The following is a 20,323-nucleotide window of genomic DNA, read 5'->3' as shown; positions in this document are numbered from 1 at the left end:
CGAGTCACTCCCCTCTTCTGGGTGTCTCCCATCAGGCCCAGTAGAGGTAAGTGTACAGACTAGTAAGAATTTCTCCAAAGGGCCCCTGCCCTGGAAAGGAACGTGGGCGTGGGGTGGGGGGTAGGAGGGACACAAGGACTGGGAGGTGGGGACGTGCAACTTGATGGAGCAGAGGGGAGACCTGCCGGGAGGCTGGCTCTATCCCTATTCCAAATCCTGTACAATCGAGCCCAGCAGCTTCCCCGTCCCCACCCTGCCCACACACCCCACCTCCACCTCACCCCCATCCCCTCCCCTACAAAACCAGCTTCGGCCTTTCCTCTTCCTTTCCTGATATTGCATGAGGATGCAGTCATCCACCTGTCATGAGGCTGGGAAGCTCAGGGTGTCCTTGACTCCTCCCTCTCCCTTGTCCTTGCCCCATCCAAGGCCAGTCCATTCTAATTCACAGCTCTAAATCAGGCCTGTGTGATCTCCCTTCTGAGCTGCTGGCTGACACCTCCTAACTACCTCCAATTTCACATCTCTCCATTCCACCCTTCCGGCTGCCAGCTGCCCTGCACCAGTGTGTATCTCCCTTTTCACGTCCCCTGCCCCTCAGTGCCTTCAGTGGCACCCCTCCCCATTTGCTATGGTAAAGCTCCCCCCTTAGACTTGCAGGCAGGCCTGTGGGAGAACTTGCTTCCTTACAGGAACATGAACTTAACACCGTCTGCCCACCGGGCTGTTCCACCGTCTGGAATCCCCTCCCCATCCCCTATCCTATTATCTTCAAGGTCCAGCTCAAAGGCCACCCCCTCCTTCCTCTCCACCTCCCTGGCACCATTAAGAGAGTACTTTTAAAACTCTGCTCGGTGTTAAACTAATCCAATTAGCCTCAAGAGCGAGGATTGTGGTCCCCCCTGGGCACCTAGCACAGTGTTGGGTCTTCAGTGCTAGTTGGCATCTTTTCCCCGCCAGCTCCTACTACGTGGTTTGGGAACCAACACCCTCTGCTCCCATATCAGTAGTTCACAGAGGCCTCGGCTTCCCCTTAGAGGTTAAGTAAAATAAAAATAAAACTTTTTTGACAGTACTCTACAGTTTAAAAGTCTTTTCCTTTGTCTTTGGGTGACTCCCTCCATCATCACAACAACCCGCGAGGGGGGATCCACAGTCTCACTTCAGTGATGAGAAAGCCTAGCCCTAAAGCGAGGAGGCCCATAGGTGCACAGTGGTGGAGACCGGAGACGGTTTCCTGATTGAAAGCTTGCCCGGGCCACAGGTCTGGCTAGTTAGAAGAGACCTGGCCCAGGATAAAGAACGGGTGAGCGGGGAAGGGGCCTGCTTTGGTTCTATGTGGGCAGGGCCTATTCTGGAAGCCAAGGGCTACCAGAGAGACGGGCAGCAACCTTAAAGGAAGGCTCACAGAGGAGGTATAGGGAACTCAGACAACTCACCAAGAATTAGTTATAAGGAGCTTCTGTGGCTCAGACGGCTGAGTGGTGAAAGCGGAAAGGAGGGACCAGATGTCGTCTGGGTTCAGGGCAACAGCCCCATACCCACACCCTGCGGTGTCCCTTCTAGACCCTCTGTGAGCATGTGAAGTGTGAAGGGACCGGGAACGTCTGTGATCCAGAACAAGATGGGAGGAGGAGACGTCCCGACACCAGGGTGGCCCTGGGAGGTTCCCATGGCAAGAGCCCACCAATCCAGCATGTCCTTGGGCCCAGCAGAGGGGGCTGGGTGTGGTTCTCAAAAGGAACACATGCCTCTGACCCTCAAGGAGCTTATGGCGTGGTGCAGGCCTGAAGGTGACCACCACCGTACTCTAGCCGCCACCCCCATGCCCCCATTCACCAGGATGGGTGGGAGTGAAAGGCAGGAGGGAAAAGCCGGGGCCTGGAGGACCTGGGGAGGCAGGAAGAGACAGAGAAGATCCTGGAGGGGGTAAGGGCTGGAGGGAGCAGTGGTAAGAGAAGGCTGAGCTGAGGGCAACGGGAAAGGGGGTGAGGCTGAAGAATGAAGGGCAGGGATGGGAGGGAGGAGAAGCAGGTTGGGGGACAGCAGGGAAATGAGTTTGGGGAACTGGCCAAAGGAAACAGAATTTTTCCATTTGAGAGGGGAAGGCCCAAGAGGACCCGCTGGGCCGCAACTCCAGTGATTCCCCGAAGGCACCCCAGAGCTGAGCTCTTAGCTGGGGAAGTTCCCAGAGGAAAGGGCAGAAGAGCCAAGTGCTTAAAATACCAAGTGCTTAAATTGGAAGGGCCCAGACCAGACCCTGGAGGCCAAGCCGGGCCGTGTGGCAGAGTCCAGGGGGTCTACACACAGGCTCTCCCCACCCCTGCACGGCCAGGAGCTGTCCCCCAGCTCCAGCCTCCCTTGGCTCATCTCCACATGCTGGGCCTATCACCAGAGAGCATCCTATGATCTGGGACTTGGGGTCCCCCCACTTTACCAGTGCTGCTGTGGGTGCATGGGTGTGACGGAGAGGGTGGCCTCATGGCCTGTGATGGGCATGAGGATCACCGAGACAGGGTAACCAGGATGGCCAGTGTCCCTGGTGTCCTGGCCCCTCCCCAACATACCCCTTGGGTTCATGGCTTTTTCTTCCTGATTCAGCAGCGTCAGAAACCTCCAGCTCAGCATATCTACTTCCTGAGTGGCTAAGAAAGAGGAGGGGGCTTGGGGGAACTTCCTAGCGTCCCTGAGTTCGTTATGCAAATGAAGGAAATGGGCCCTAGAAATGAAACTGAGAAGCCCCAAGCACCCACACCCTCTGGGAACCCAGGGGGCCAGTTTGTGTCCCCTCCCCTGAGCACAGCCCCCTCCCAGGACACGGAATACTAAGGCCTAGCCTGAATCCAGGGAGCATAAATTTTGAGCACCTGCAGAAGGTGAGCAATGGGAACCGAGTAAAATAGGCCTCCTCATGTGGACAACGTTGCACAAAGCCAGGAGGCCAAATCCAGACCCTGGCCCCGGGCCAACCTGTACTTGCTCCTCCTGACCCTCACTCCAGAAATAGAAGCCTCCTTTCCTAAAGCCCCCTTTCACTGACCCTCTGCCTTGGAGGAAGTTCTTCCTTAGATCTAACTGCAGTCCCTCATGCTGCAGAAAGCAGGCTCCACTGGACTATAAACTCCTTAACACGCCTCTGTATTCTCAGTGCCTCACTGCCTCTGGTACACAATAGACTGCAAATGTTTGCTGAATGAGTGGACCTCGTTCCATGCCCAGCCGGCCCCGCCCCACCCCACAGCTGAATTAAATGAGCTAATACACTTAAAGCCCTTTAACAGTGAGTGGCCCATCCATCGTAGTGTTACAGAAGCAGTTGCTTTCAATTACAGCCCCCTTCTGGGCAGGCCCCCTCAGCTTTACTAACACACTCCTCTGACCTGGCCTGACATCACACCATCATTCTGTCCCTACACTCCCAAGGTGCTTTCCAGGCCAATCACGAATCCCAGTCAGGAAGGACTTCCTAAAGAGAAGCCCAGAGGAATCTGGGTCTTCCTGGGAGAGCTAGCCAGAGAGACGGCCCAAATCAGTGGGGTGGGGGGGTGGGGGTCCAAGATTTGGGGTACTAAAGTAGTGAGGGAGGTGATGTCTGGAGCAAATGTGGAGCCGAGGCACCACCTAGTGGTTCCCTCACCTCCCCAATCCTGGGGGAGGTGCGGGGGTGGGTCGGGGGTCCCCTTCTCTCCCTCCTCCACACCCTGAAGGGAGTGAAATCACTTTTGAGCGCCAAATACAAGACAGGTATTTGGTTTACACTGCTTTATTTAATCTCTTCTCCAGCCCCTCAGTCTCCTTTTTTGAGGATTAGAAACCCAAGGCTCCCGGGGATTAACTTGCCCAAAATCACTCAAACTGGATTTGAGCCCAAGGCTCAGACTCCAAAACCCATTCGCATATTTCTACATCTCCCAGGGGTGCAGCCAAGGCAGCTGTGAGCAAAATGGGGAGCTCCAGCCCAGAGGGCCTGAGGTTTGCTGCGAGGGTGAGGTGACTGGGAGAGGAGTATACGGGAGAAGGTGAGCACCAGTGCCTACAAGGCGGTGGGTGTGGATGTCCCTTGTGCTTAGAAACAGCCCCAAGTGACAGAGTCTCCGCCCAATGTCACAGCTCCAACAGCATTTTATTGGGATCTGAGTCTACAGTTCACGTGTGGAGGTGAGCAGCAAGGCTTAAAAGGGGGTTGTACCCCCCTGGGGACAGCTCCTTCCAAATCTAACAAAACGCCAGGGGAAACCCTCATGCTGGGCCCCCAGCCAGCCAGGCTAGTCAAATCCCAGGGGGCCCGGGTCAGTGCGTGCAGCCAAGGAGCCCACTCTCCCCCTCCCCGACACACACACACACACACACACACACACACACACACACACACACACACGCGAGGAGGAAAGCTCTCTGGCTTCAGAATTAGAATTGCCCCCATCCCCTCTACCTCCACCCCACCCCCAAAAAAACAGGCTTCTCTCCCCTCCCCCCTTCACACTGGCGTGACACAATCAGGCTGCAAGGGTCACGGCCCAGGGTCCTGAGCATTTGCATACATTTGCATAGATAGCAAGGCAGGTCCAGCTAAGACCTTTTTCTAGCAAAAGTGGTTTCAGTTCGGGGCTGGATGATTTCCGCTCTCCTCGGTGAAGGATATCCAAGGACACCAAACGAGCCAAGGGAGGTGGCAGTTTAACGGTTCCCAGGGGACAGACAGCACGGGGCCTCAGCCCTGGCGCTGGTGGCTGTGTTCCTCCCTGGGCCCCACAACTCTGGGTTTCCGCCAGTGTTTGTCCTTCTTCCCAGACCTGTGGAGAGGCATGGGGCGGGGCGGGGGGGGGGGGGAGCAGTAAGAGGCCTTTAGACAACAACGCCACATCCACATGATGAGAAGGCGCTCCCTGAGGAGAGGGGACCCTGCTCCTCTTAAGACAGGCGACACAGGCAGTCACCATCAATCATACGGCGGGGGGGGGGGGGTGGGGGGGGGGTGTGGCCAGACCTGGTCTCCCAGGATGAAGGCCCCAGCTGGGCAGGCGGGAAGATGGGAAGCAATCTCTCTTGCAGGTATGGGCAGTACAGGGTAACTTGGGAGGAAAAATCCCCCCAGCACAAAAGGGGACTCCCCAGGACCACTCTGGGGTGAGCACAGGCAGCTTCCTGACCCCAAGGGAAGACAGGAAAAGTACTGGCTAGGGGGGAGGGGAGACCTAAAAGCAGAGATAAAACCTCAAACTGAAGAACACCCCGCCACCACCCCATCCCAGCTCAGGGCCCTGGCTCCTTCACACCCCTTACCATCACCTCCTGCCTCCTGCTCCCACCGACCCAACTCCCCCACAGCTTGCCCACCTCTTCTTCAGTGCTTTGTCTCCAAAGAAGTGGCTGAAGATGAAGTCCTCAAAGTCATCCACCTCATCATCATCACCTGTCTGTCTCACTGCCACCTCCTCCAGGCTGTCCTCCAAGGCATCTACAAAGTCCCGGAAGCGGAGGCGGTCGTGGCGGAAGATACCGTCCTCACCAAAGTAAGCAGGAGAAAGGGGTAGCTCCTCGGTCAGTTGCCTGGCCCAGGGCAGCCGCGCCAGGTACGTCCTCAGCAGAGAGGCCAGCTCCTGTTGCCGCACAGGGGCCAGCTCCATGCCGAAGAAGGCCAGGCCCTCCTGACGGGCACACTCGTGCACACCCGAGCAGCCCTGGGGTGCCTGGTACTTGTGCCTCAACAGCTCTGCCCAGAGTGGCAGGGGGTCATGCCTGTCTTTAGCCCCCTCCTTCCACTGAGGGTGTTTCTGCCTTTCTCTGGAGGAGTGGGGGCTCCCACTTTTCCTGGGGGGCTCCTTAGAACCCTGTTGCTTGCTGTCCTTCTTGCTAGCCCACTCCTCCACCCATGGCTTGCCCTCCTTCCACCTCCCCGCCAGCTCCCTGTCCTCCTCACCCCCCCAGCTCTTCTTCTTTTCCCGGCCAGATTCCTCCTTCTTATGTTTCCAGTGGTCAGTCTTCCGGTCCCTCTGCCCATCCCACCACTTTTCCTTTCCGCTCCACTCCCTGGAACTCTGGAAGTGAGGCTCCTGATGCCAGGCCTCTGAGGCATTGGCAGGGACCCCAGGGCGCTGGCTCCAGTTCTCCATGCCCTGCAGCTTCTGGGCCAGCCTGTGACCAACCTCAGCCAGGCCAGCATGGGCTGGGTCCCCTCGGCCCACATCCCTCAAGCTCTGCTCCAGGTCCCGCTGCACAGACCCCAGCAGCCGCCGCTGCCTCTCCAACTCTTGCCTTAATGACTGGGCCTCAGCCTCTAGCTGTTTCTTCTGCTCCAGGAAGCCAGGGCTTGGCACCTGCCCCCTTGGGCCTTGCTCCTTGGTGACCTTGCCAGCCCGCAGGCCTCTGCCCCCATAGCGACACACCCCATCTGTGCCCCGGACACAGTCAGCCTCCAGGCCCTGGAGCTGGGCCCGCAGCTGCTGCAGCTCTAACTCCAGGGCCCGCTGGGAGGCCTCGCCCTGCTGTAGGGCCCCTCGGAGCCGGGCATTCTCCTCTTCCAGCCCTTTGGGCTGATGCATCAGGCTCTGAAGCTCTTCCTTCTGGGCCTGGAATGGGAGTAGGGATGGAGAGGACAAGGAGGAGTCAAGGATGACCCCAGTGCCTTCTACCCTGATTCCATTCCATCATAGACTTTATGGCCTGGGAAACTCAGAGGACTTGGTTCTCATCCCCTGCCCCATCTTCACCCTTCACCAGACCCTGGGATCCCCAAATTCCATCACAGGCCTCAGCGTCTATGTCCTTTTTAAGCACACACTTCTCCGATTCACCGAAAGATAGCCAAGATGTGGCTGTCGTTGCCCAATTTCCACCTCCCATACCCAGAGCAGACATTACTAATTGATCCCAGCACTTCTTTCCCATTGAGCCTTGGCATGTTCTTCAAATCCTTCTCCACACAATGCTCCAGGTGGACCATGCCAATCAAGCAGAGGTGGCATGCCACGTGAAGCAGGTATGCCAGTCTTGGCCTAACCCTTAGCATGCAGGACATGAACAGAGAACCGAGAAGATGACTTCACTATAGTGGGAAAGGGAGGGGATCAAGGTGTGCGGGTGAATACAGGAAACTTCTTTTGGGGGAGGACACTAGGACAGACAGACACCTGGCCTAGGGAGGGTGTGTAGCCCACCCGCTCCTGCTTGTGCCCACCTGCAGCTGGGCCTGCAGCAGCCGGATATCCTGGTTCTCCTTGGCCAGCTTGTCCAGCAGAAGGGCCATGTTCTGCAGGCTGGGAACACTGTCAGGGGGCGCTGAGGTCGGCAGCTGCTGCTTTAGCCCATCCTAAGGGCAAAGGAGCCAGTCACCCCCGCAGCCCTGAATCTCCCCCATCAGGCCCCTCACACCAATGGAGAGTGTCACACATGCCTGCCCATCCCCCTCAGCCTCCAGCATCTCAGCATCCGAGCCGGTATCTGGGAAGACCTGCAGGTCCGCTTCCTCCATGGGCCCTGTGGGAAAGTGAAATCCTGAAACTGGCCCCAAGGCACACAGGGCCCTCTCCTCCCCACCCCCACCCCCAACACACACAGTCACCCTCCTGCCCTGGACCCGCCCTATGGCTGAGAGTCCAGCGAGGTAAAGGGTCAAGGGTCACCCTGAATAGCTGACAAGGCCTATAACTGAGCAAAAAATGTACAGCCCCCAGCATCCCTACTCCTGACCCAGAGAACTGCCCCCATCAGCCTCCCTCAGGGCCGGAAGGGGACAGACACGAACCAGTCAGGGCCCGTCCTCACTCACCACTTTCAGCCTCTGAGAGACCACCTGAAATGGAGACAGAGGAGTCTGGTCAGGCCCTCAGAGGAGGGGGTGGAATGGAGTGAAAGTGCGGCAGGAGGGCAGAAGAGGCCAGAGTGGAGGCTTAAGGCCTCATCAGGAGAGGGACCACTCACCGGAGAAGAGGAGGATCCCCAGGCCCAGCAGAACCAGGGCCCCGAGGAGACACATGTTGAGGGAGATGCCCAGGTCCCTGCCCGCACCCTCACCCCCGGCCTGGTCCTCCACACCCAGGGGGGCCGCAGGCTGAGGAGTGCTGGGCTCCCGGCCCCGCCGTCTCCGCAGACCCTCCACATCCATGTCGGTGTCGTCCTCACTGCTGGAGCAGTGGGCCTCCTCCCTGATCCAAGCTGGAGGAAGGGATGGGGACAGGGCAGTAAAGCAACGGAAGCGATGGGACATACAGAGAGACGGGAAACAGAAGCGAACACGAGAGGCCCCCAGCCCTGACCACAGAGGGGGCACGTGGAGACCCTGCCCACGTCTGCCAGGGCATTAGTGACCACGCCCAGTCTGGAGGCGGGAGACCAGTCGTTTCTTTTTTTCTGAATTTTATTTATTTTTTATACAGTAGGTTCTTATTAATTATCTATTTTACACATATTAGTGTATATATGTCAATCCCAATCTCCCTATTCATCACACCACCACACCACTCCCTCACTTTGCCCCCTTGGTGTCCATACGTTTGTTCTCTACGTCTGGGGGGAGACCAGTCCTTTCAATCTGCAAACTACAAGAGCAGCTTTCACCCTAAAAGTGCACTCCTTCCTCCCACACGTGCCTCACGTGGAGCACCTTCCCGGCTCTGGGTTCTGCCCGAACCCTGGCCACTCCTTCCCAGTGCCTCTGCTCAGTCCCTGGCTCTTCCCGGTCCTAGAGGCAGAGGTCCCCCTGGCACCATTTCTGCTTTTCTGCTCTTCTCACCGTACACACGGTCACCTGCTATCTCACCCACCCCGCTGGCTTCCCCGCAGAGCAGATGAGTCCCTCATCAGTAACTCCCAACCTGGCCTCCCTGGAGCTCCAGGTGTGGACATCTGTCTGACTGCCTCCTGGCTACTCCCACCTGGGTGTCCCTGGGGACCAAACACTCAACACATTGCCCTCCAAACTGGTTCTTTCTGGTGTTCCCCCACTGCAGGGCAAGACGCCACTGCTCCCACCTAGCCAACCTCAGCCCTCCCTCTTCACCCCACACGCAGACAGTTCGACAATTTGACACCTAAACATCTCAACGTCACTCGCCTTGTATCTGCCTTAGTTCAGGTCTTCCTCAGCTTTGTCAGTTGCCCCCTAAATGGCCCCAGCCCCCGGCCTCCCCCTCCACCCTGTCACCCCTCAACAGAGATGGACTCATACACTCCTCTGCCACCAGCGCTGGAAACAGCCTCCTCAGCACAGGACAGGGGGTCCCATCCCTTTGTTGATGCTGCAGCCTTGGCCTGGAATGTTCTCTTCCTCCTACCCTACCGACTAAAATCCTACTCTTTGCTCAAGGCTCCACTCAAATGACACCTCCAGTGTGGCCCTTTCCCCAGCTGTCCCTGCCTCTCCCTTCCCCTCGACCTGTCCCGTGACTGACCACCCTCTCCTTCCTTTTTTGCACCCCTCATAGGTCTGACTTGCATCTTGGCTCGGTCTAGTCCACCTCTTACATAGGCCATGAAGCCAACCTCTTTCCCCAGAGCTGACACACGGAAGGGACTCAGGGAATGAGAGTTGCATCTAGAGGCAAGAAAAGAGGAGGCCCCACGGCAGAGACAAAATAGTCGACCAGACCCAGGCCCTGCCACTCACCTGCTGTGTGACTTAACCTGAGCCTCAGTGTCCCCAGGGGTGGTGGTGAGGTTTCACTGATACAATTTAAGGAGGGCACCAAGCTGCTAAGTCCTAGGGCCTGGCCCAGAGCTGTGTTCAGTAGCGATATCTACTCCCACTCCCACACCTTCTAGAAGGATAGTGACAGGGGGAGACAAGGAGAACTCTCACCTGTTTGGGGGGATGAGAGCAGGCTGTTGGGGGGACTCTGATCCTCCAGGTCCTGTGTGTCCAGTCCCAGGCCTACTGCCTCGGGGGTCTCCTCCAAGTCTCCCTGGACCTCTGTGTCTCCTGAGCCAGGGGACTCCATTCCACGATCATCACCTTCCAGGACACCCTGATGCAGACACAGCTGTGAGCAGCTCCCGGCCCTCCCCATTTCCTACCCTTCCCCCCAGTGAAGGTCCTCACCTTGGCCTCAGTCTCCTCTGGCAGAATGGGTCTGGACTGGGAGCTCTCACTCTGGAACAGCGTCTCTGTGGCAGGAGAAAAGGCTAAGGAGAAACACCACTACCCCCCCAATGGAATGTGCTACACGGCCCTCTGGCTCCCACAGGCCCTAACCAAGTTGGAAGGGGAAGGAGAAAGCCAGGGTAGAATGAGGGAAGGTTTTAAATTGAGATTAATGCCAGAAATAAGACCAACCAGCCTCCCTCTCCCTGAGGAAACTGGGAAACACAAGAACATGGAGGAGAGGTGGCTGCACCCCACCCTCAGTAGGGCCCTGTTACCTTCTCCATCCAAGGTCCCAGCTAATTCCTCAGCAGCTGCCTTGGAGGGGCTCCAAGGGGCCTGGGGAGCTCTCTCGGATTCTAGGTCCATCCTGGATTCAGGGCCCAGGGTCTCCACAGGCAGGTTCTGGGGGGGAGGGGCACAAGCAGAAAGGCTGCTCCAGAGGAAGGACAGCAGGACGAAACCAAGGGGTGCTCTACTGGGGTGCCTGGGACCAGCCGCACTGCTCAGGGACCTCAACCCACATCTCACAAAAATATAATACACTCTGTAGTGGGCTGCTCCAAAGTGGGGATGGGGCGGGGGTCAGCTGGCACTGCAGCATCTCAGCTCTACGCAGTGTTCGGCCATTCCCTAACCTCACTTGCTGCTCTGAGAACTTTCAGAGGCCAAGTTTCTGTTAAATGAAGAAGCACCACTGGACCAAGGCGGTGGACCACTGTACAAACCTGGTGCCCCCCACCTCCCCAGAGAAGCCGGCTAGAGCCTGGGTCTCCCTCCCCACAAGTGACCAACTCAGTTATTGGTTGGAAGGTGGGAGGATGGCAAGAGAGCAAAGTCCCCTGGATGCCTAAGGATCACGGTCCCGACCGCCGCAGGCTTCCCCACAGTTGCCCTCAGAACGGGCCACCCACTCTAGTTACATCTTCCAAGCTTTTCTGGCCTTTCCCCCCTCCCCACACACTCCTCTCCCAGGAGCTGACAGAAACGTGACTCACCCCAGCCACAGCCAGACTGTCTCCCAAGGTGCTCTCAGCCCGGCCGTCCAGCCACGGCCTCTCCTTTCTCCGCCTACGCCCCCTTGACAGGCCACCGCCCGCTCATCCCATCCATGGCTCCCGCTATCCTTCCAAGAATAATTCTTGACCTTAGTATGTTTCTTTACAATTTTCAAGTCACTTTTTTCTCATGGCCCCTCCTACCAGGCAAGAATCACAACTCCCCTTTTACAGGGGAGGACAGAGAGGTGAAACGACTGGCCCAAGGTACCCCAGCTGTCAGCAAAGGCACCTCAACAGGGCGCCAGGGCTCTGGCTGGGAGCATGGTGTCTGTCCCCTCTGCCGGCCAGCCCTAGTCCATGGGCCCTGCTCCAGCATCATCCTGAGAGCAGCTCCCTCACCCCCAACTGGTCTCCTCAAGGCCACTCAAACCCGACGCCTTTAACTCAAGCTCCTCACCTTCTTCCCTCCCTGCGGTACGAACATACCAAGCCCTTGATAAACCTTGTCCAGACACTCAGCCCCCCAGTCCCACTGGCCCCCTTCTCAGTGGCTTCAGGGCACAGCGGTCTACTGGGATCCCGCTCCACCAACTACAACCTGGACTGCAGGACCTTCAAAACGCTCTCCCCCAGTTCCCGCCCAGCCCACACAGTGGCTGCACCCTCTGCCCAAGGCAGTGATGGTCCTGACTCCCTCCAGCTCAGAGCCCTTCCACGATTTCCCATCAAAGAGGAGGCCCGGGGCTTCCCTGGTGGCGCAGTGGTTGAGAGTCCGCCTGCCAATGCAGGGGACACGGGTTCGTGCCCCGGTCCGGGAGGATCCCACATGCCGCGGAGTGGCTGGGCCCGTGAGCCATGGCCGCTGAGCCTGTGTGTCCGGAGCCTGTGCTCCACAACAGGGAGAGGCCACAACAGTGAGAGGCCCGCATACCGCAAAAAAAAAAAAAAAAAGAGGAGGCCCGAATGCCTGAGCCAGGCCCTCCAGGCTTCTTCTGGAGGTTCCCAGGCTCTGGCCCAACCTCACTTCAACACCGTCCGACCCATGTCTCCACCTCCTCCAATGGACCTCCTTGGTCTCCCCCAACACAGCTCTCCCATTGTTGCCTCAGAACCTTTGCTCATGCTGGTCTCCCCACCAGAATATCTTCCCTGCTTCTCACAGCTTACCCCAGCAATTTCCTTCTTTCAAGGCATGGTCCAAGTCCCAACACCTGACTCCTGGGGCCTGATGGCCTTCTCCCTGCCACTAGAGTTCCTCTCACAGCCAGCAGGAGGTGATGCGCATGATCACTAAGACCAAGGAAGGGGACAGACCCAGCAAGCAGCCCAGCCCTGTAGGAACCCCCATTCCATGTGGCTCCCAGGCCTGCTTTTCCTACCTCTGAGCCGGCAAGCACCCAGCTATTGTCCGAGTCTGGGCAGGAGGCCATAGTTGCTGAGGTCCCCAAGGCTACTGAGGCTGCCACCTGCAGAGAAAGTCTTTCTTAAGGACCCCAGCTCCCTTCAGGGGAGGCAGGATGGAGACAGCAGCCTCGACCGGGTTCCGAGGTTTAAGGGCTGGGCAGCCACTACCACAGCCAGCCTGGTTCCAGTCTTCTGACCCCAACACCTCAGCTCTTCTGGGCAGTATTTGCCTTTCAAATCAGAACGTACCAACAGCCACAGTGAAGCCTGCCTCTGCCAGGGACCGAAAGAGCCCTTGGTAAACTGGGAAACAGAACTGACCTTGAAAGGTCAGAGAAGCATAGGGCTGGAAGGGCTTTGGGAAAAATCCAGGCCAACTCTCTCATGTTATAGTCAGGGAAAATGAAGGGAAATGAAGGCCAGAAAATGAAGGCCAGAAAATTGGCTGACATGACTTGCCAACGATGAGCAGCTAAAAAGAGGAACAACCCAGCCCTCCCTTCACCTCCCCAGCCTTCCCCATAATCACCACCTTCTTCCCCAGAGCCTAGAAAAGAAGACTCAATGGCCTCCTTCACCCCCAAGTCACCCACCCATCACCCACCATAAGTCCTTTCTGTGGTCTAGTTCAGGGGTCTTGTACACTGGCTGCACAATGGAATCACCTAAGATTCTGATACAACTGTGTTCAAGGGCCAGGCTCAGGGAAGGATATTTTTTTAATCTCCCAAATGATTCTCATTTGCAGCCAGGGTTGAGAACAACTGGCATAGCTTAGATCCACCTCAATGTACCTTTAGTAAATCTCTTTGTCACTCTCACTCTCCATTCTAAGTTGTTTCCCTTCTTAGTAAACTCCAGAATTTCATCTTAGGGAACTTGAAGGTGACTGGCAAAAGGGATTTATGGCAGCTATCATGTATAAAGCACTTTACAGTTTGCAAAGCATGGACAAAAATCAGGGTTGTGGTCCTAACCCCTGCTAATCTGCTCTGACTTGGCCGGGTGGGCGTGGGAAGTTACTCCAGTTTCCAAAGCCTGACACAAGGCAGGATGAGAAGAGAAGGACCTACCCCTCCATCCATGGCCTAGACTACTCCCCCAGGCTGGCAATTGGGACCCGGCATAAAGGTGGAGGGATAGAGGAGCTGACCCCCTCGAATCTGGGATTGTGATCCTTTAGAGGAGACTACATGACTGCTTGTTGACGGACTAGAAAGGTGGCAAGTGGAAAAGGACTCTGAAAGGAAACCCTGGGAAAAGGAAGTGAGGCTGGGGTAGAAGTGTGGCAGTTCTACCTTGGGAAGCCACCACAATTCCCCCTTCTGTTTGAGCTAGTGTGAGTCCTACATGGTGCCCTAAAAACCTCCTGTGGCCCTTGCCAATCAAGATCCAAGCCCAGGACACATGAAGGACCCCTCACAGCATCCCCCAATACCCATGCCTCCCAGACACATGCACCCATCCCACAAGGAGACAGGAGAATGGCTGCAGTGACTTCCCCACACCACGTCCAACAGCACATCCCTGGCCGGTTTCTACAGGCATCCACAGAACCATCACTGTGCTGCCTTCTGGTCTCAGGCCCCAACCCCGCCATTCTGTCATCATCTCCCCACCCCCAGTTGCTGCGTGTGACTCTTAACAGGTGGTGGCAGGAAGGAAGTAGCAGCAGCTTGGTCTGAAGTCCCTGTTTATCCCTGGCTGTGTACAGCCTGCTCAGGTCCTCCAGAACCAGGCACCATGGCAACCAGGGTGATGTCAGACACACTGTTTCCATGGAAACCAGCAACGGTATTTGGGTCAACAAGACAAATACTTCTGAGACCCGAACAGAAGACAGTCTGTTCCAAACCCTGGTTGATATCTCTATCTTGGTTGGGTTCACCCAACATTCCAAAAGATCTCCCAGTTCTCCCAAGCCAGCATCTCACTGCCTTATTAGGAAGTTCCTTCTGCTGTTTAATCCCCACCCTTCCCTGCTATTTTCAGATCTCTTTCTTCTCATCAACCTCTTGGAGGAAAACCCACCTCCACCCCCTCCTCACTACTCCCTCTCTTTTCATTCAGGCAGGATTCAACAAAAACGTCCTGTAAGGACTGTCAGGGACTTATGCTGTTTCTAAAAGACAGCTAAAGGGGGAGCTCTCCCTCTCTGTACAAAGCTGGGAAGTCTCATCCAGCTAATTTCAACCCCTCTAAGAGTTGTTCCCCCAAACCTCTAACGCAAAGGACCTAGGAATTGTCTGGGGGACCCAGAGCAAGTTTCTGTTTTGGAAACGGCCGCCCATGATCCCCCTTCCGCCGGCCCAGAAGTAACAAACAGCTCTGCAGATCCTCGGTGGGGCCCAACCCTTCAGAGTTCTGCCCTTCCTCTCCTCCATCCTTCCTCTCTTACGGAGATCTACGGCCCCTTCCCCGCTAGGGCATTACCTGACCCAGCTCTTGCTTCAGTCTTCAGCTGAACTTGTTGCTGGCTCTCCAGCTTCACAGCCCCGAGAAAGGAAGGTCATGTGACTAAGGACTGGCCAATGGAAAGTCAAGTTCCCTGAGGGGGCGGAAACTTTTGGCCAATAACAGCTAAACTTGAGAGCCAGGGGTGGAGAGCGGGTACCTGCAGAGCCCCTAAACCTGGGCTTACCTCCCGGTGGGACACTGGACTTCCAGCAAACTGAATCCTGGGTCACCTTCCCTCCTTTCCCAGTGTCTAAACAATTTCTGGAGGGAAGACCCAAAACTGAAAGGCAAGGCGTGACATCTCCAGGACAAGGAGCCAGGTTGGTTCCAGGACAGACAGAGACAGCTGCAGGATGGGGGAGGGGAGAGTGGCAAATTATAGGTTGGAAATAGCCCTCCTGCCACTCTCCTTACCCTGCTCCGGTGCGGATTAAGGATGCCGCTGTTTTTTTTAAAGGGGGATGGGGGGCTGAAAAGCATCCAAAAACGAAATCTGCTAGACCAAGGCAGCCCCATCCCCCACCCCTGGAGCTACGCTCGACCCCTAAACCAAACAACTCGGGAGTGGGAGTGCGGGCGCTAACCCCAGAAGCTCTAAAGGCAGTTGTCTCCCTGAAGCCTTGGAGCCAAAGCTCCTGCTTGGCTCCAAGCCTGGCCCAGGAACATGCTCAGAAAGGAAAGTTGTTTCTCGCAGCAGGGACACAGGGCGAGAGGTGGAGCCAAGAGGCCTCCCTGGGCCCTGCGGCTTGTACCAGGGTCAGCACAGGGGCCCGAGTCTTTCTGCCATTCCCACCTCCAGGGACCCTGAGGGATACCTATCCTCACCCCGCAACCATCCTGACCAGCAGTGCCTGTTTCATTCCAACCCTGTGCACCCCAGCAGCAAGGAGTCCTGGTCTGGATTTTCCAAGTCATTTTATTAACCCAACCGTACAAAACTTTCCCCACCACGTCTCTGCCACCCCCGCTTCCTTCCAAAAAGCAGTGGACTGAGAGGGAGAGAGGGACTGAGCTGACACGTCCACCCCCCTGCAAGAGCCATCTTACCAAATGCAGAGATGGGGGAGACCACAAAAATAGCAACCGATAAAAGAGGGGCAAACAGAACCACAAACACAACACAAAGCTCAGCAGTGGTGGTGGGGGGGGCTGCCATCTCTGCTGTTCCGCGGCAGGGAACACTGGAGAGAGGCCCAGAGGCCTCTCCCTTCTTTCTCACAGCCTCAGAGGCTGCATGCTGCACCTGGGCAGGCAAGAGTTCTGCAGTATACCTTTGTCTTCTCTTCACACCCTAGGGTCCCGGGAGAAGTAGGGGCAGGGGAACACCACCTCCTCTCAGGGCCACACCCCAAGCCTGCCTCCCCCACCCCACTGAGGAATGTGTGCACGAGCTGTAAGGAAGAGACAGCAGCTGTGAGGGGCTCCTGCTCAGGCCGCTGGCCCATCTCTGGCAGGCAGTGCTTACAAAATAAAATAAAAACAAAGCCCAGTGCAGGACCCTGGCTGAGAGGAATGAGAACAGCTAGATCACCAGGCCGGAGAAGATATAAAGAATAGCAGGGAAAGAGAGAAACAAAAAACATCCAGGCTCTGGATTGCATTTTAGTACCATGGCAATAAGGGTCCTGCCACCTCCCCACCCACAGGCAGGGCCAGGGATACTTTCATCAGGAGAAAAAATGAGGTATAAGGGCTCTGCGCCTCTTCAAGCTTTCCTTCAATCAAGCCAGGGAAGCAGGGAAGTAAGGGCGCCAAAAGTTGAAGACCAGCGCTGCGAATAATGTGCAACAGATGGGGGGGTGTACAGCCAGAGTCCAGGCTTCCAGGACAGTCCAAACATGAAATATTCTGCTCTGTCAGACCACATATCCCAATTTTTAGCAAAAATATTGTCATTAGGGAAAAAGCACAAGAGAGTCTGAGAAAGGACCAGTGACTTTGGTATGAGGAAGGTATGTCCTGACAGCATCTCTTACCTACTGTCTTGAAGCCCCAAATCACCAAGAGACCGCCATAGCCACGTACTCTCCTGCTTCTTCAAGCTATTTGGTTCTCTGAGGGGGGAGGAGTTGGGTAGGTCTTGGAGGAGGCAAGGGGAAGGTAAGAAAAGGAGAAAATCTCCATTTATTCTCTAAAGCTGTTTCCCAGCACCCATGAAAGGGCTACTGCAGAGATGGGAAGAGACCCCCAACTCCTCTGGCCAGAAACCTTTAAATACTGGACTCCAAAACCTAAGGCTGGGGGGCTAGATAGGAGTGTTAGGCACAGGTGTTGGGGGCATCCATCATCTGTAGAGGGGCACCCCTGCCCTTCAGGTCTTCCTCCAGCCTCTTTTCTCTTGCAGCCACACCCCTAGGCCTCCAGAGACAGCCACCAAAAATGGCTCTGCTTGGCAGGGCTTTGGTTTCCTGGACCTCTGTAGATCTCAACACGTAAGTTTCCAGAAAAGTGAGCAATCCAGGCTCTTCTGCCTGCCCATCTCAGTTCCTTTTCTGCCCCCAGGAGACACTGTGTTTCTGCCCCATGGGGATGGGAAGCCAGTGGAAACAAGGACCAAGAGCCAGACAGGAAAACAACCACCCTGGAAGAACAGGGAGGAACGTATGCACTTCCTGCGCACTTCGCCAGCATCACCCATCGTTAGCAGCCACCAGCTGCCCCATGCCCTCGCGGATGTAGACAGACTGGATCTCCTTGGTCTTGAGGCAGAGATCGCAGGCCCAGACAGCAGAGGCCTCAGTGGTCAGCAACCCATAGGCGCTCTCAGTCATGCCCGTGCACTCGCGGTGGAACCACTTCTGGCAGGAAGCCTCACACAGAATGGCATCTTGGTCGTCGTTCACCTCACTCCGACAGGCACCACATGGATACACCAGGCCTGGGGGAGGCTGGGGCCCTGAGCCCGCACTTGTCTTGCCAGGGGGTGCCAGGCTATTGGCATCTGGGGTGCCCCCACCCCGCCCACTGCTGTTTGGGGGAAAACTGGGCTGATTTCCATTAACAGCAGCAGCCGGGGAGCCTGAGTGGGGCTCCTGGGGAAAAGCAGTGGGAGCAGGTGGATTTAAGGGCTTCCCCCCATCCTCACCACCAGAGCCAGGAAAGCCAGGGTCCGGACCAGGGAAGGGACTTGTGTTGGGGGGCAAGCTGGGGAGGCCCTGACCAGGTCTCTGGAGAGGAGAAGGACCAAAAGGTGCCCCTGGCTGGGCAAAGCGTTGAGGGAGAGAAGGGGGGCCCAGCTCCCCTCTGGGAGGCTGTCCCATGGTGGGTGAGATCATGGGGCCAAATGCCCCCACGGGGCCTGGCATCATCTGCCCACCAGGCGGGCTAAAGTTTTGACCCAGAGGCTGGCTGAAGGGTTGGCTGGGAAAGTTCATGTTGCCTGGGGGAGGGTAGCCAGGGCCCTGTGGGGGCATGTTGAAAGCAGGGCCCATGGGGTTGGGAGGGAAAGGGGGGGGCTGTCGACGAAGAGGCTGGGGGCCTCCTCCACCCCCAGTGCCATAGCCTGGGGGTACCTGGCCTGCCATGCCCCCCTGTACACGGAAGCCCCCAAAGGGGACAGGACTGCCCAGGAATGGAGGGGCTGCGCCCCCCACCTTAGGGGCTCCGAAGTCATCCTCAAAAGGGTTGGATGCGACCAGGTGATCGACCATGGGAGTCGGCGGTGGCGCAAACTCCGTCAGATGTGAGTATGCAGGGCCCTGGGGGAGAAGAGGAGGGAAAGAGGATCATGGAGGGAGACGGAGAGCTAAACCAAGAGAACATCAGAAACACAATACACATTTTTGGAGGCTGGTACTGGCCAGCTCAGATCTTAAATCAAGATGGACCTTAGAATGCAACAAAGAAACTGAGAGTGGAGAGCAGAACCAGCATAGTGCAGTAACTGTGTTTTGAAAACAGGCAGAACTACGCTGGAATCCTAGCTCTGACACTAAGTAACTTCAAGGCCCTGGTGCAGGCATTTAACTTTTTTAAGCCTCAGATTCCTCATCTGTAAAATAGTGACAATGTCCATCTCCCCAAACTGCTAGTTTTAGCACAATCCCTGACACTTAGAAAAGGTTCAGTAAGTGGTAGCTGTTAACATCATGTGGGAAACACGACAGCACAAACGGGGGAGAGAATGTTTCTAATCCTGACTGATAAGACCTTTGGTCAAACCATCTCATCCCCACCCCTACCCCTAAAATCTGTTATGAAGTTGAAGGAAAGGACCAGAAACAGAACAAGAAAAACTTTCTCTTCTCCCCGCGGCTTATGCAAAGTAGAGACATTGGAGGGGCAGAGCCCAAAGGGGCTACTAGGAATTACCCCTGCCACCAACCACCATTCACCTGAGTATTTGACTTCCTTCGCTTCTTTTCTGGGCTCTTCATTTGCAGACCTGGAAAAGTAGTAAAACGCAGACACAAGTTTCCCTGAAGTTTCCCCAACCTCCTCTCTCGCAGCCATGATATAAGGAACTCTTCTAACTTCATTATACTCTTGTTTATTTACTTCACAGATACTAACAATGGTACACTTTGAAAAATAAATTGGACGCTGCACTCTCAGCTGCCTCTTCCTTCAAATGAGACGCCCCATCCCTTGATACCCTCAGACTCCCAAGCGGCTCCTGAACTCCAGGTGCCCCAAACTCTAGGATCCGCAATCTGTGAACCCCTGCCCGCAACCCCTGGAGGACTTCACCCACCCATCCTTTTCACCTGAGCCTCCCCGCCCTTCAGAGCCCTCAGCCAGAGGACCACCACCTCCCCCGCCCGCCAGCCCTCCCTCCGAGCTCCCCGACTTCTCGGCCTCGCCAGCCCCAGGCCCCCTCAGCGCTCTCACCGGCCTTGCCCTGCTTCCTCCCGGTGCTGGGTGGCGCAGGGGGCGGTGCGGGGCCGCCACCTCCCTCCAGCTTGTCCGGTGGGGGCGGCGCCGAGGCGGCCATGGAGTGGGGGACCGGGGTCAGCGGCGGCGGGGGACGGACGCGCCCTGGGGTTGCACCATGGCCCGGAAGGGGAGGCTGGGGCGGCGCAGGCCCCCGCGCGGCAGCAAGCCGGAGGTGCGGCGAGGCGGGGTCGGCGAGCCCGGGGGCCAACTGCACTCTCGCCCAGCCTTACCGCCCGCCCGCGGCCGCAGCCACAGGAACCGGAACTCGGCGTGGCAGCCACCACTGCGCACGGCAAGGAGGGGGAGCGAGGCCCGGGTCACACCCTCCCCCGAGCGCCGGGCGGGCAGGGCGGTACCAAGGCACGACCCTGGGGCGGGGGGCCGTCCCAAGCCCGGGAGCGCCGCGTGCCCGCTCACTAGTGCAGGCGGCGGCCGTGGGCTCTGCGGCTGGGCCGTACCATCCCCGGCCGAGGGGCCGCCGCAGAGGTGCGCGAGGGCGTGAGCGCGC

General features: G+C 56.9%; 1 protein-coding gene across 3 annotated transcripts; it reads right to left on the bottom strand.

The window, feature by feature from the left end:
- Positions 1–4,496: 4,496 nt before the first annotated feature.
- On the bottom strand, positions 4,497–19,977 carry PBXIP1 (PBX homeobox interacting protein 1). Of its 3 annotated transcripts, XM_082834696.1 has the most exons (13): positions 19,771–19,977; positions 19,275–19,324; positions 18,534–18,638; positions 12,459–12,545; positions 10,357–10,483; positions 10,037–10,101; positions 9,797–9,962; positions 7,921–8,154; positions 7,769–7,792; positions 7,394–7,476; positions 7,178–7,309; positions 5,338–6,569; positions 4,497–4,793 (listed from the first exon to the last, which is right to left on the bottom strand). In XM_082834696.1, exons 1-13 carry the CDS (start codon positions 19,871–19,873, stop codon positions 4,712–4,714), a joined length of 2,490 nt encoding a protein of 829 aa, XP_082690822.1. In that variant the 5' UTR covers positions 19,874–19,977; the 3' UTR covers positions 4,497–4,711. The 3 variants fall into 3 exon arrangements, with proteins under 3 accessions (XP_082690822.1, XP_082690820.1, XP_082690821.1); XM_082834694.1 differs by lacking the exons at positions 18,534–18,638; positions 19,275–19,324; positions 19,771–19,977 and adding an exon at positions 14,917–14,983; XM_082834695.1 differs by lacking the exons at positions 12,459–12,545; positions 18,534–18,638; positions 19,275–19,324; positions 19,771–19,977 and adding an exon at positions 11,077–11,141.
- Between the last annotated feature and the right edge of the window lie 346 nt (positions 19,978–20,323).

This window comes from Leucopleurus acutus (assembly GCF_964270905.1).
Source record: "Leucopleurus acutus genome assembly, chromosome: 2".
In the NCBI taxonomy this organism is placed as follows: domain Eukaryota; kingdom Metazoa; phylum Chordata; class Mammalia; order Artiodactyla; family Delphinidae; genus Leucopleurus; species Leucopleurus acutus.
Note: the sequence above shows the minus strand (reverse complement) of the source record. Positions and strands in the feature narration are given on the sequence as shown.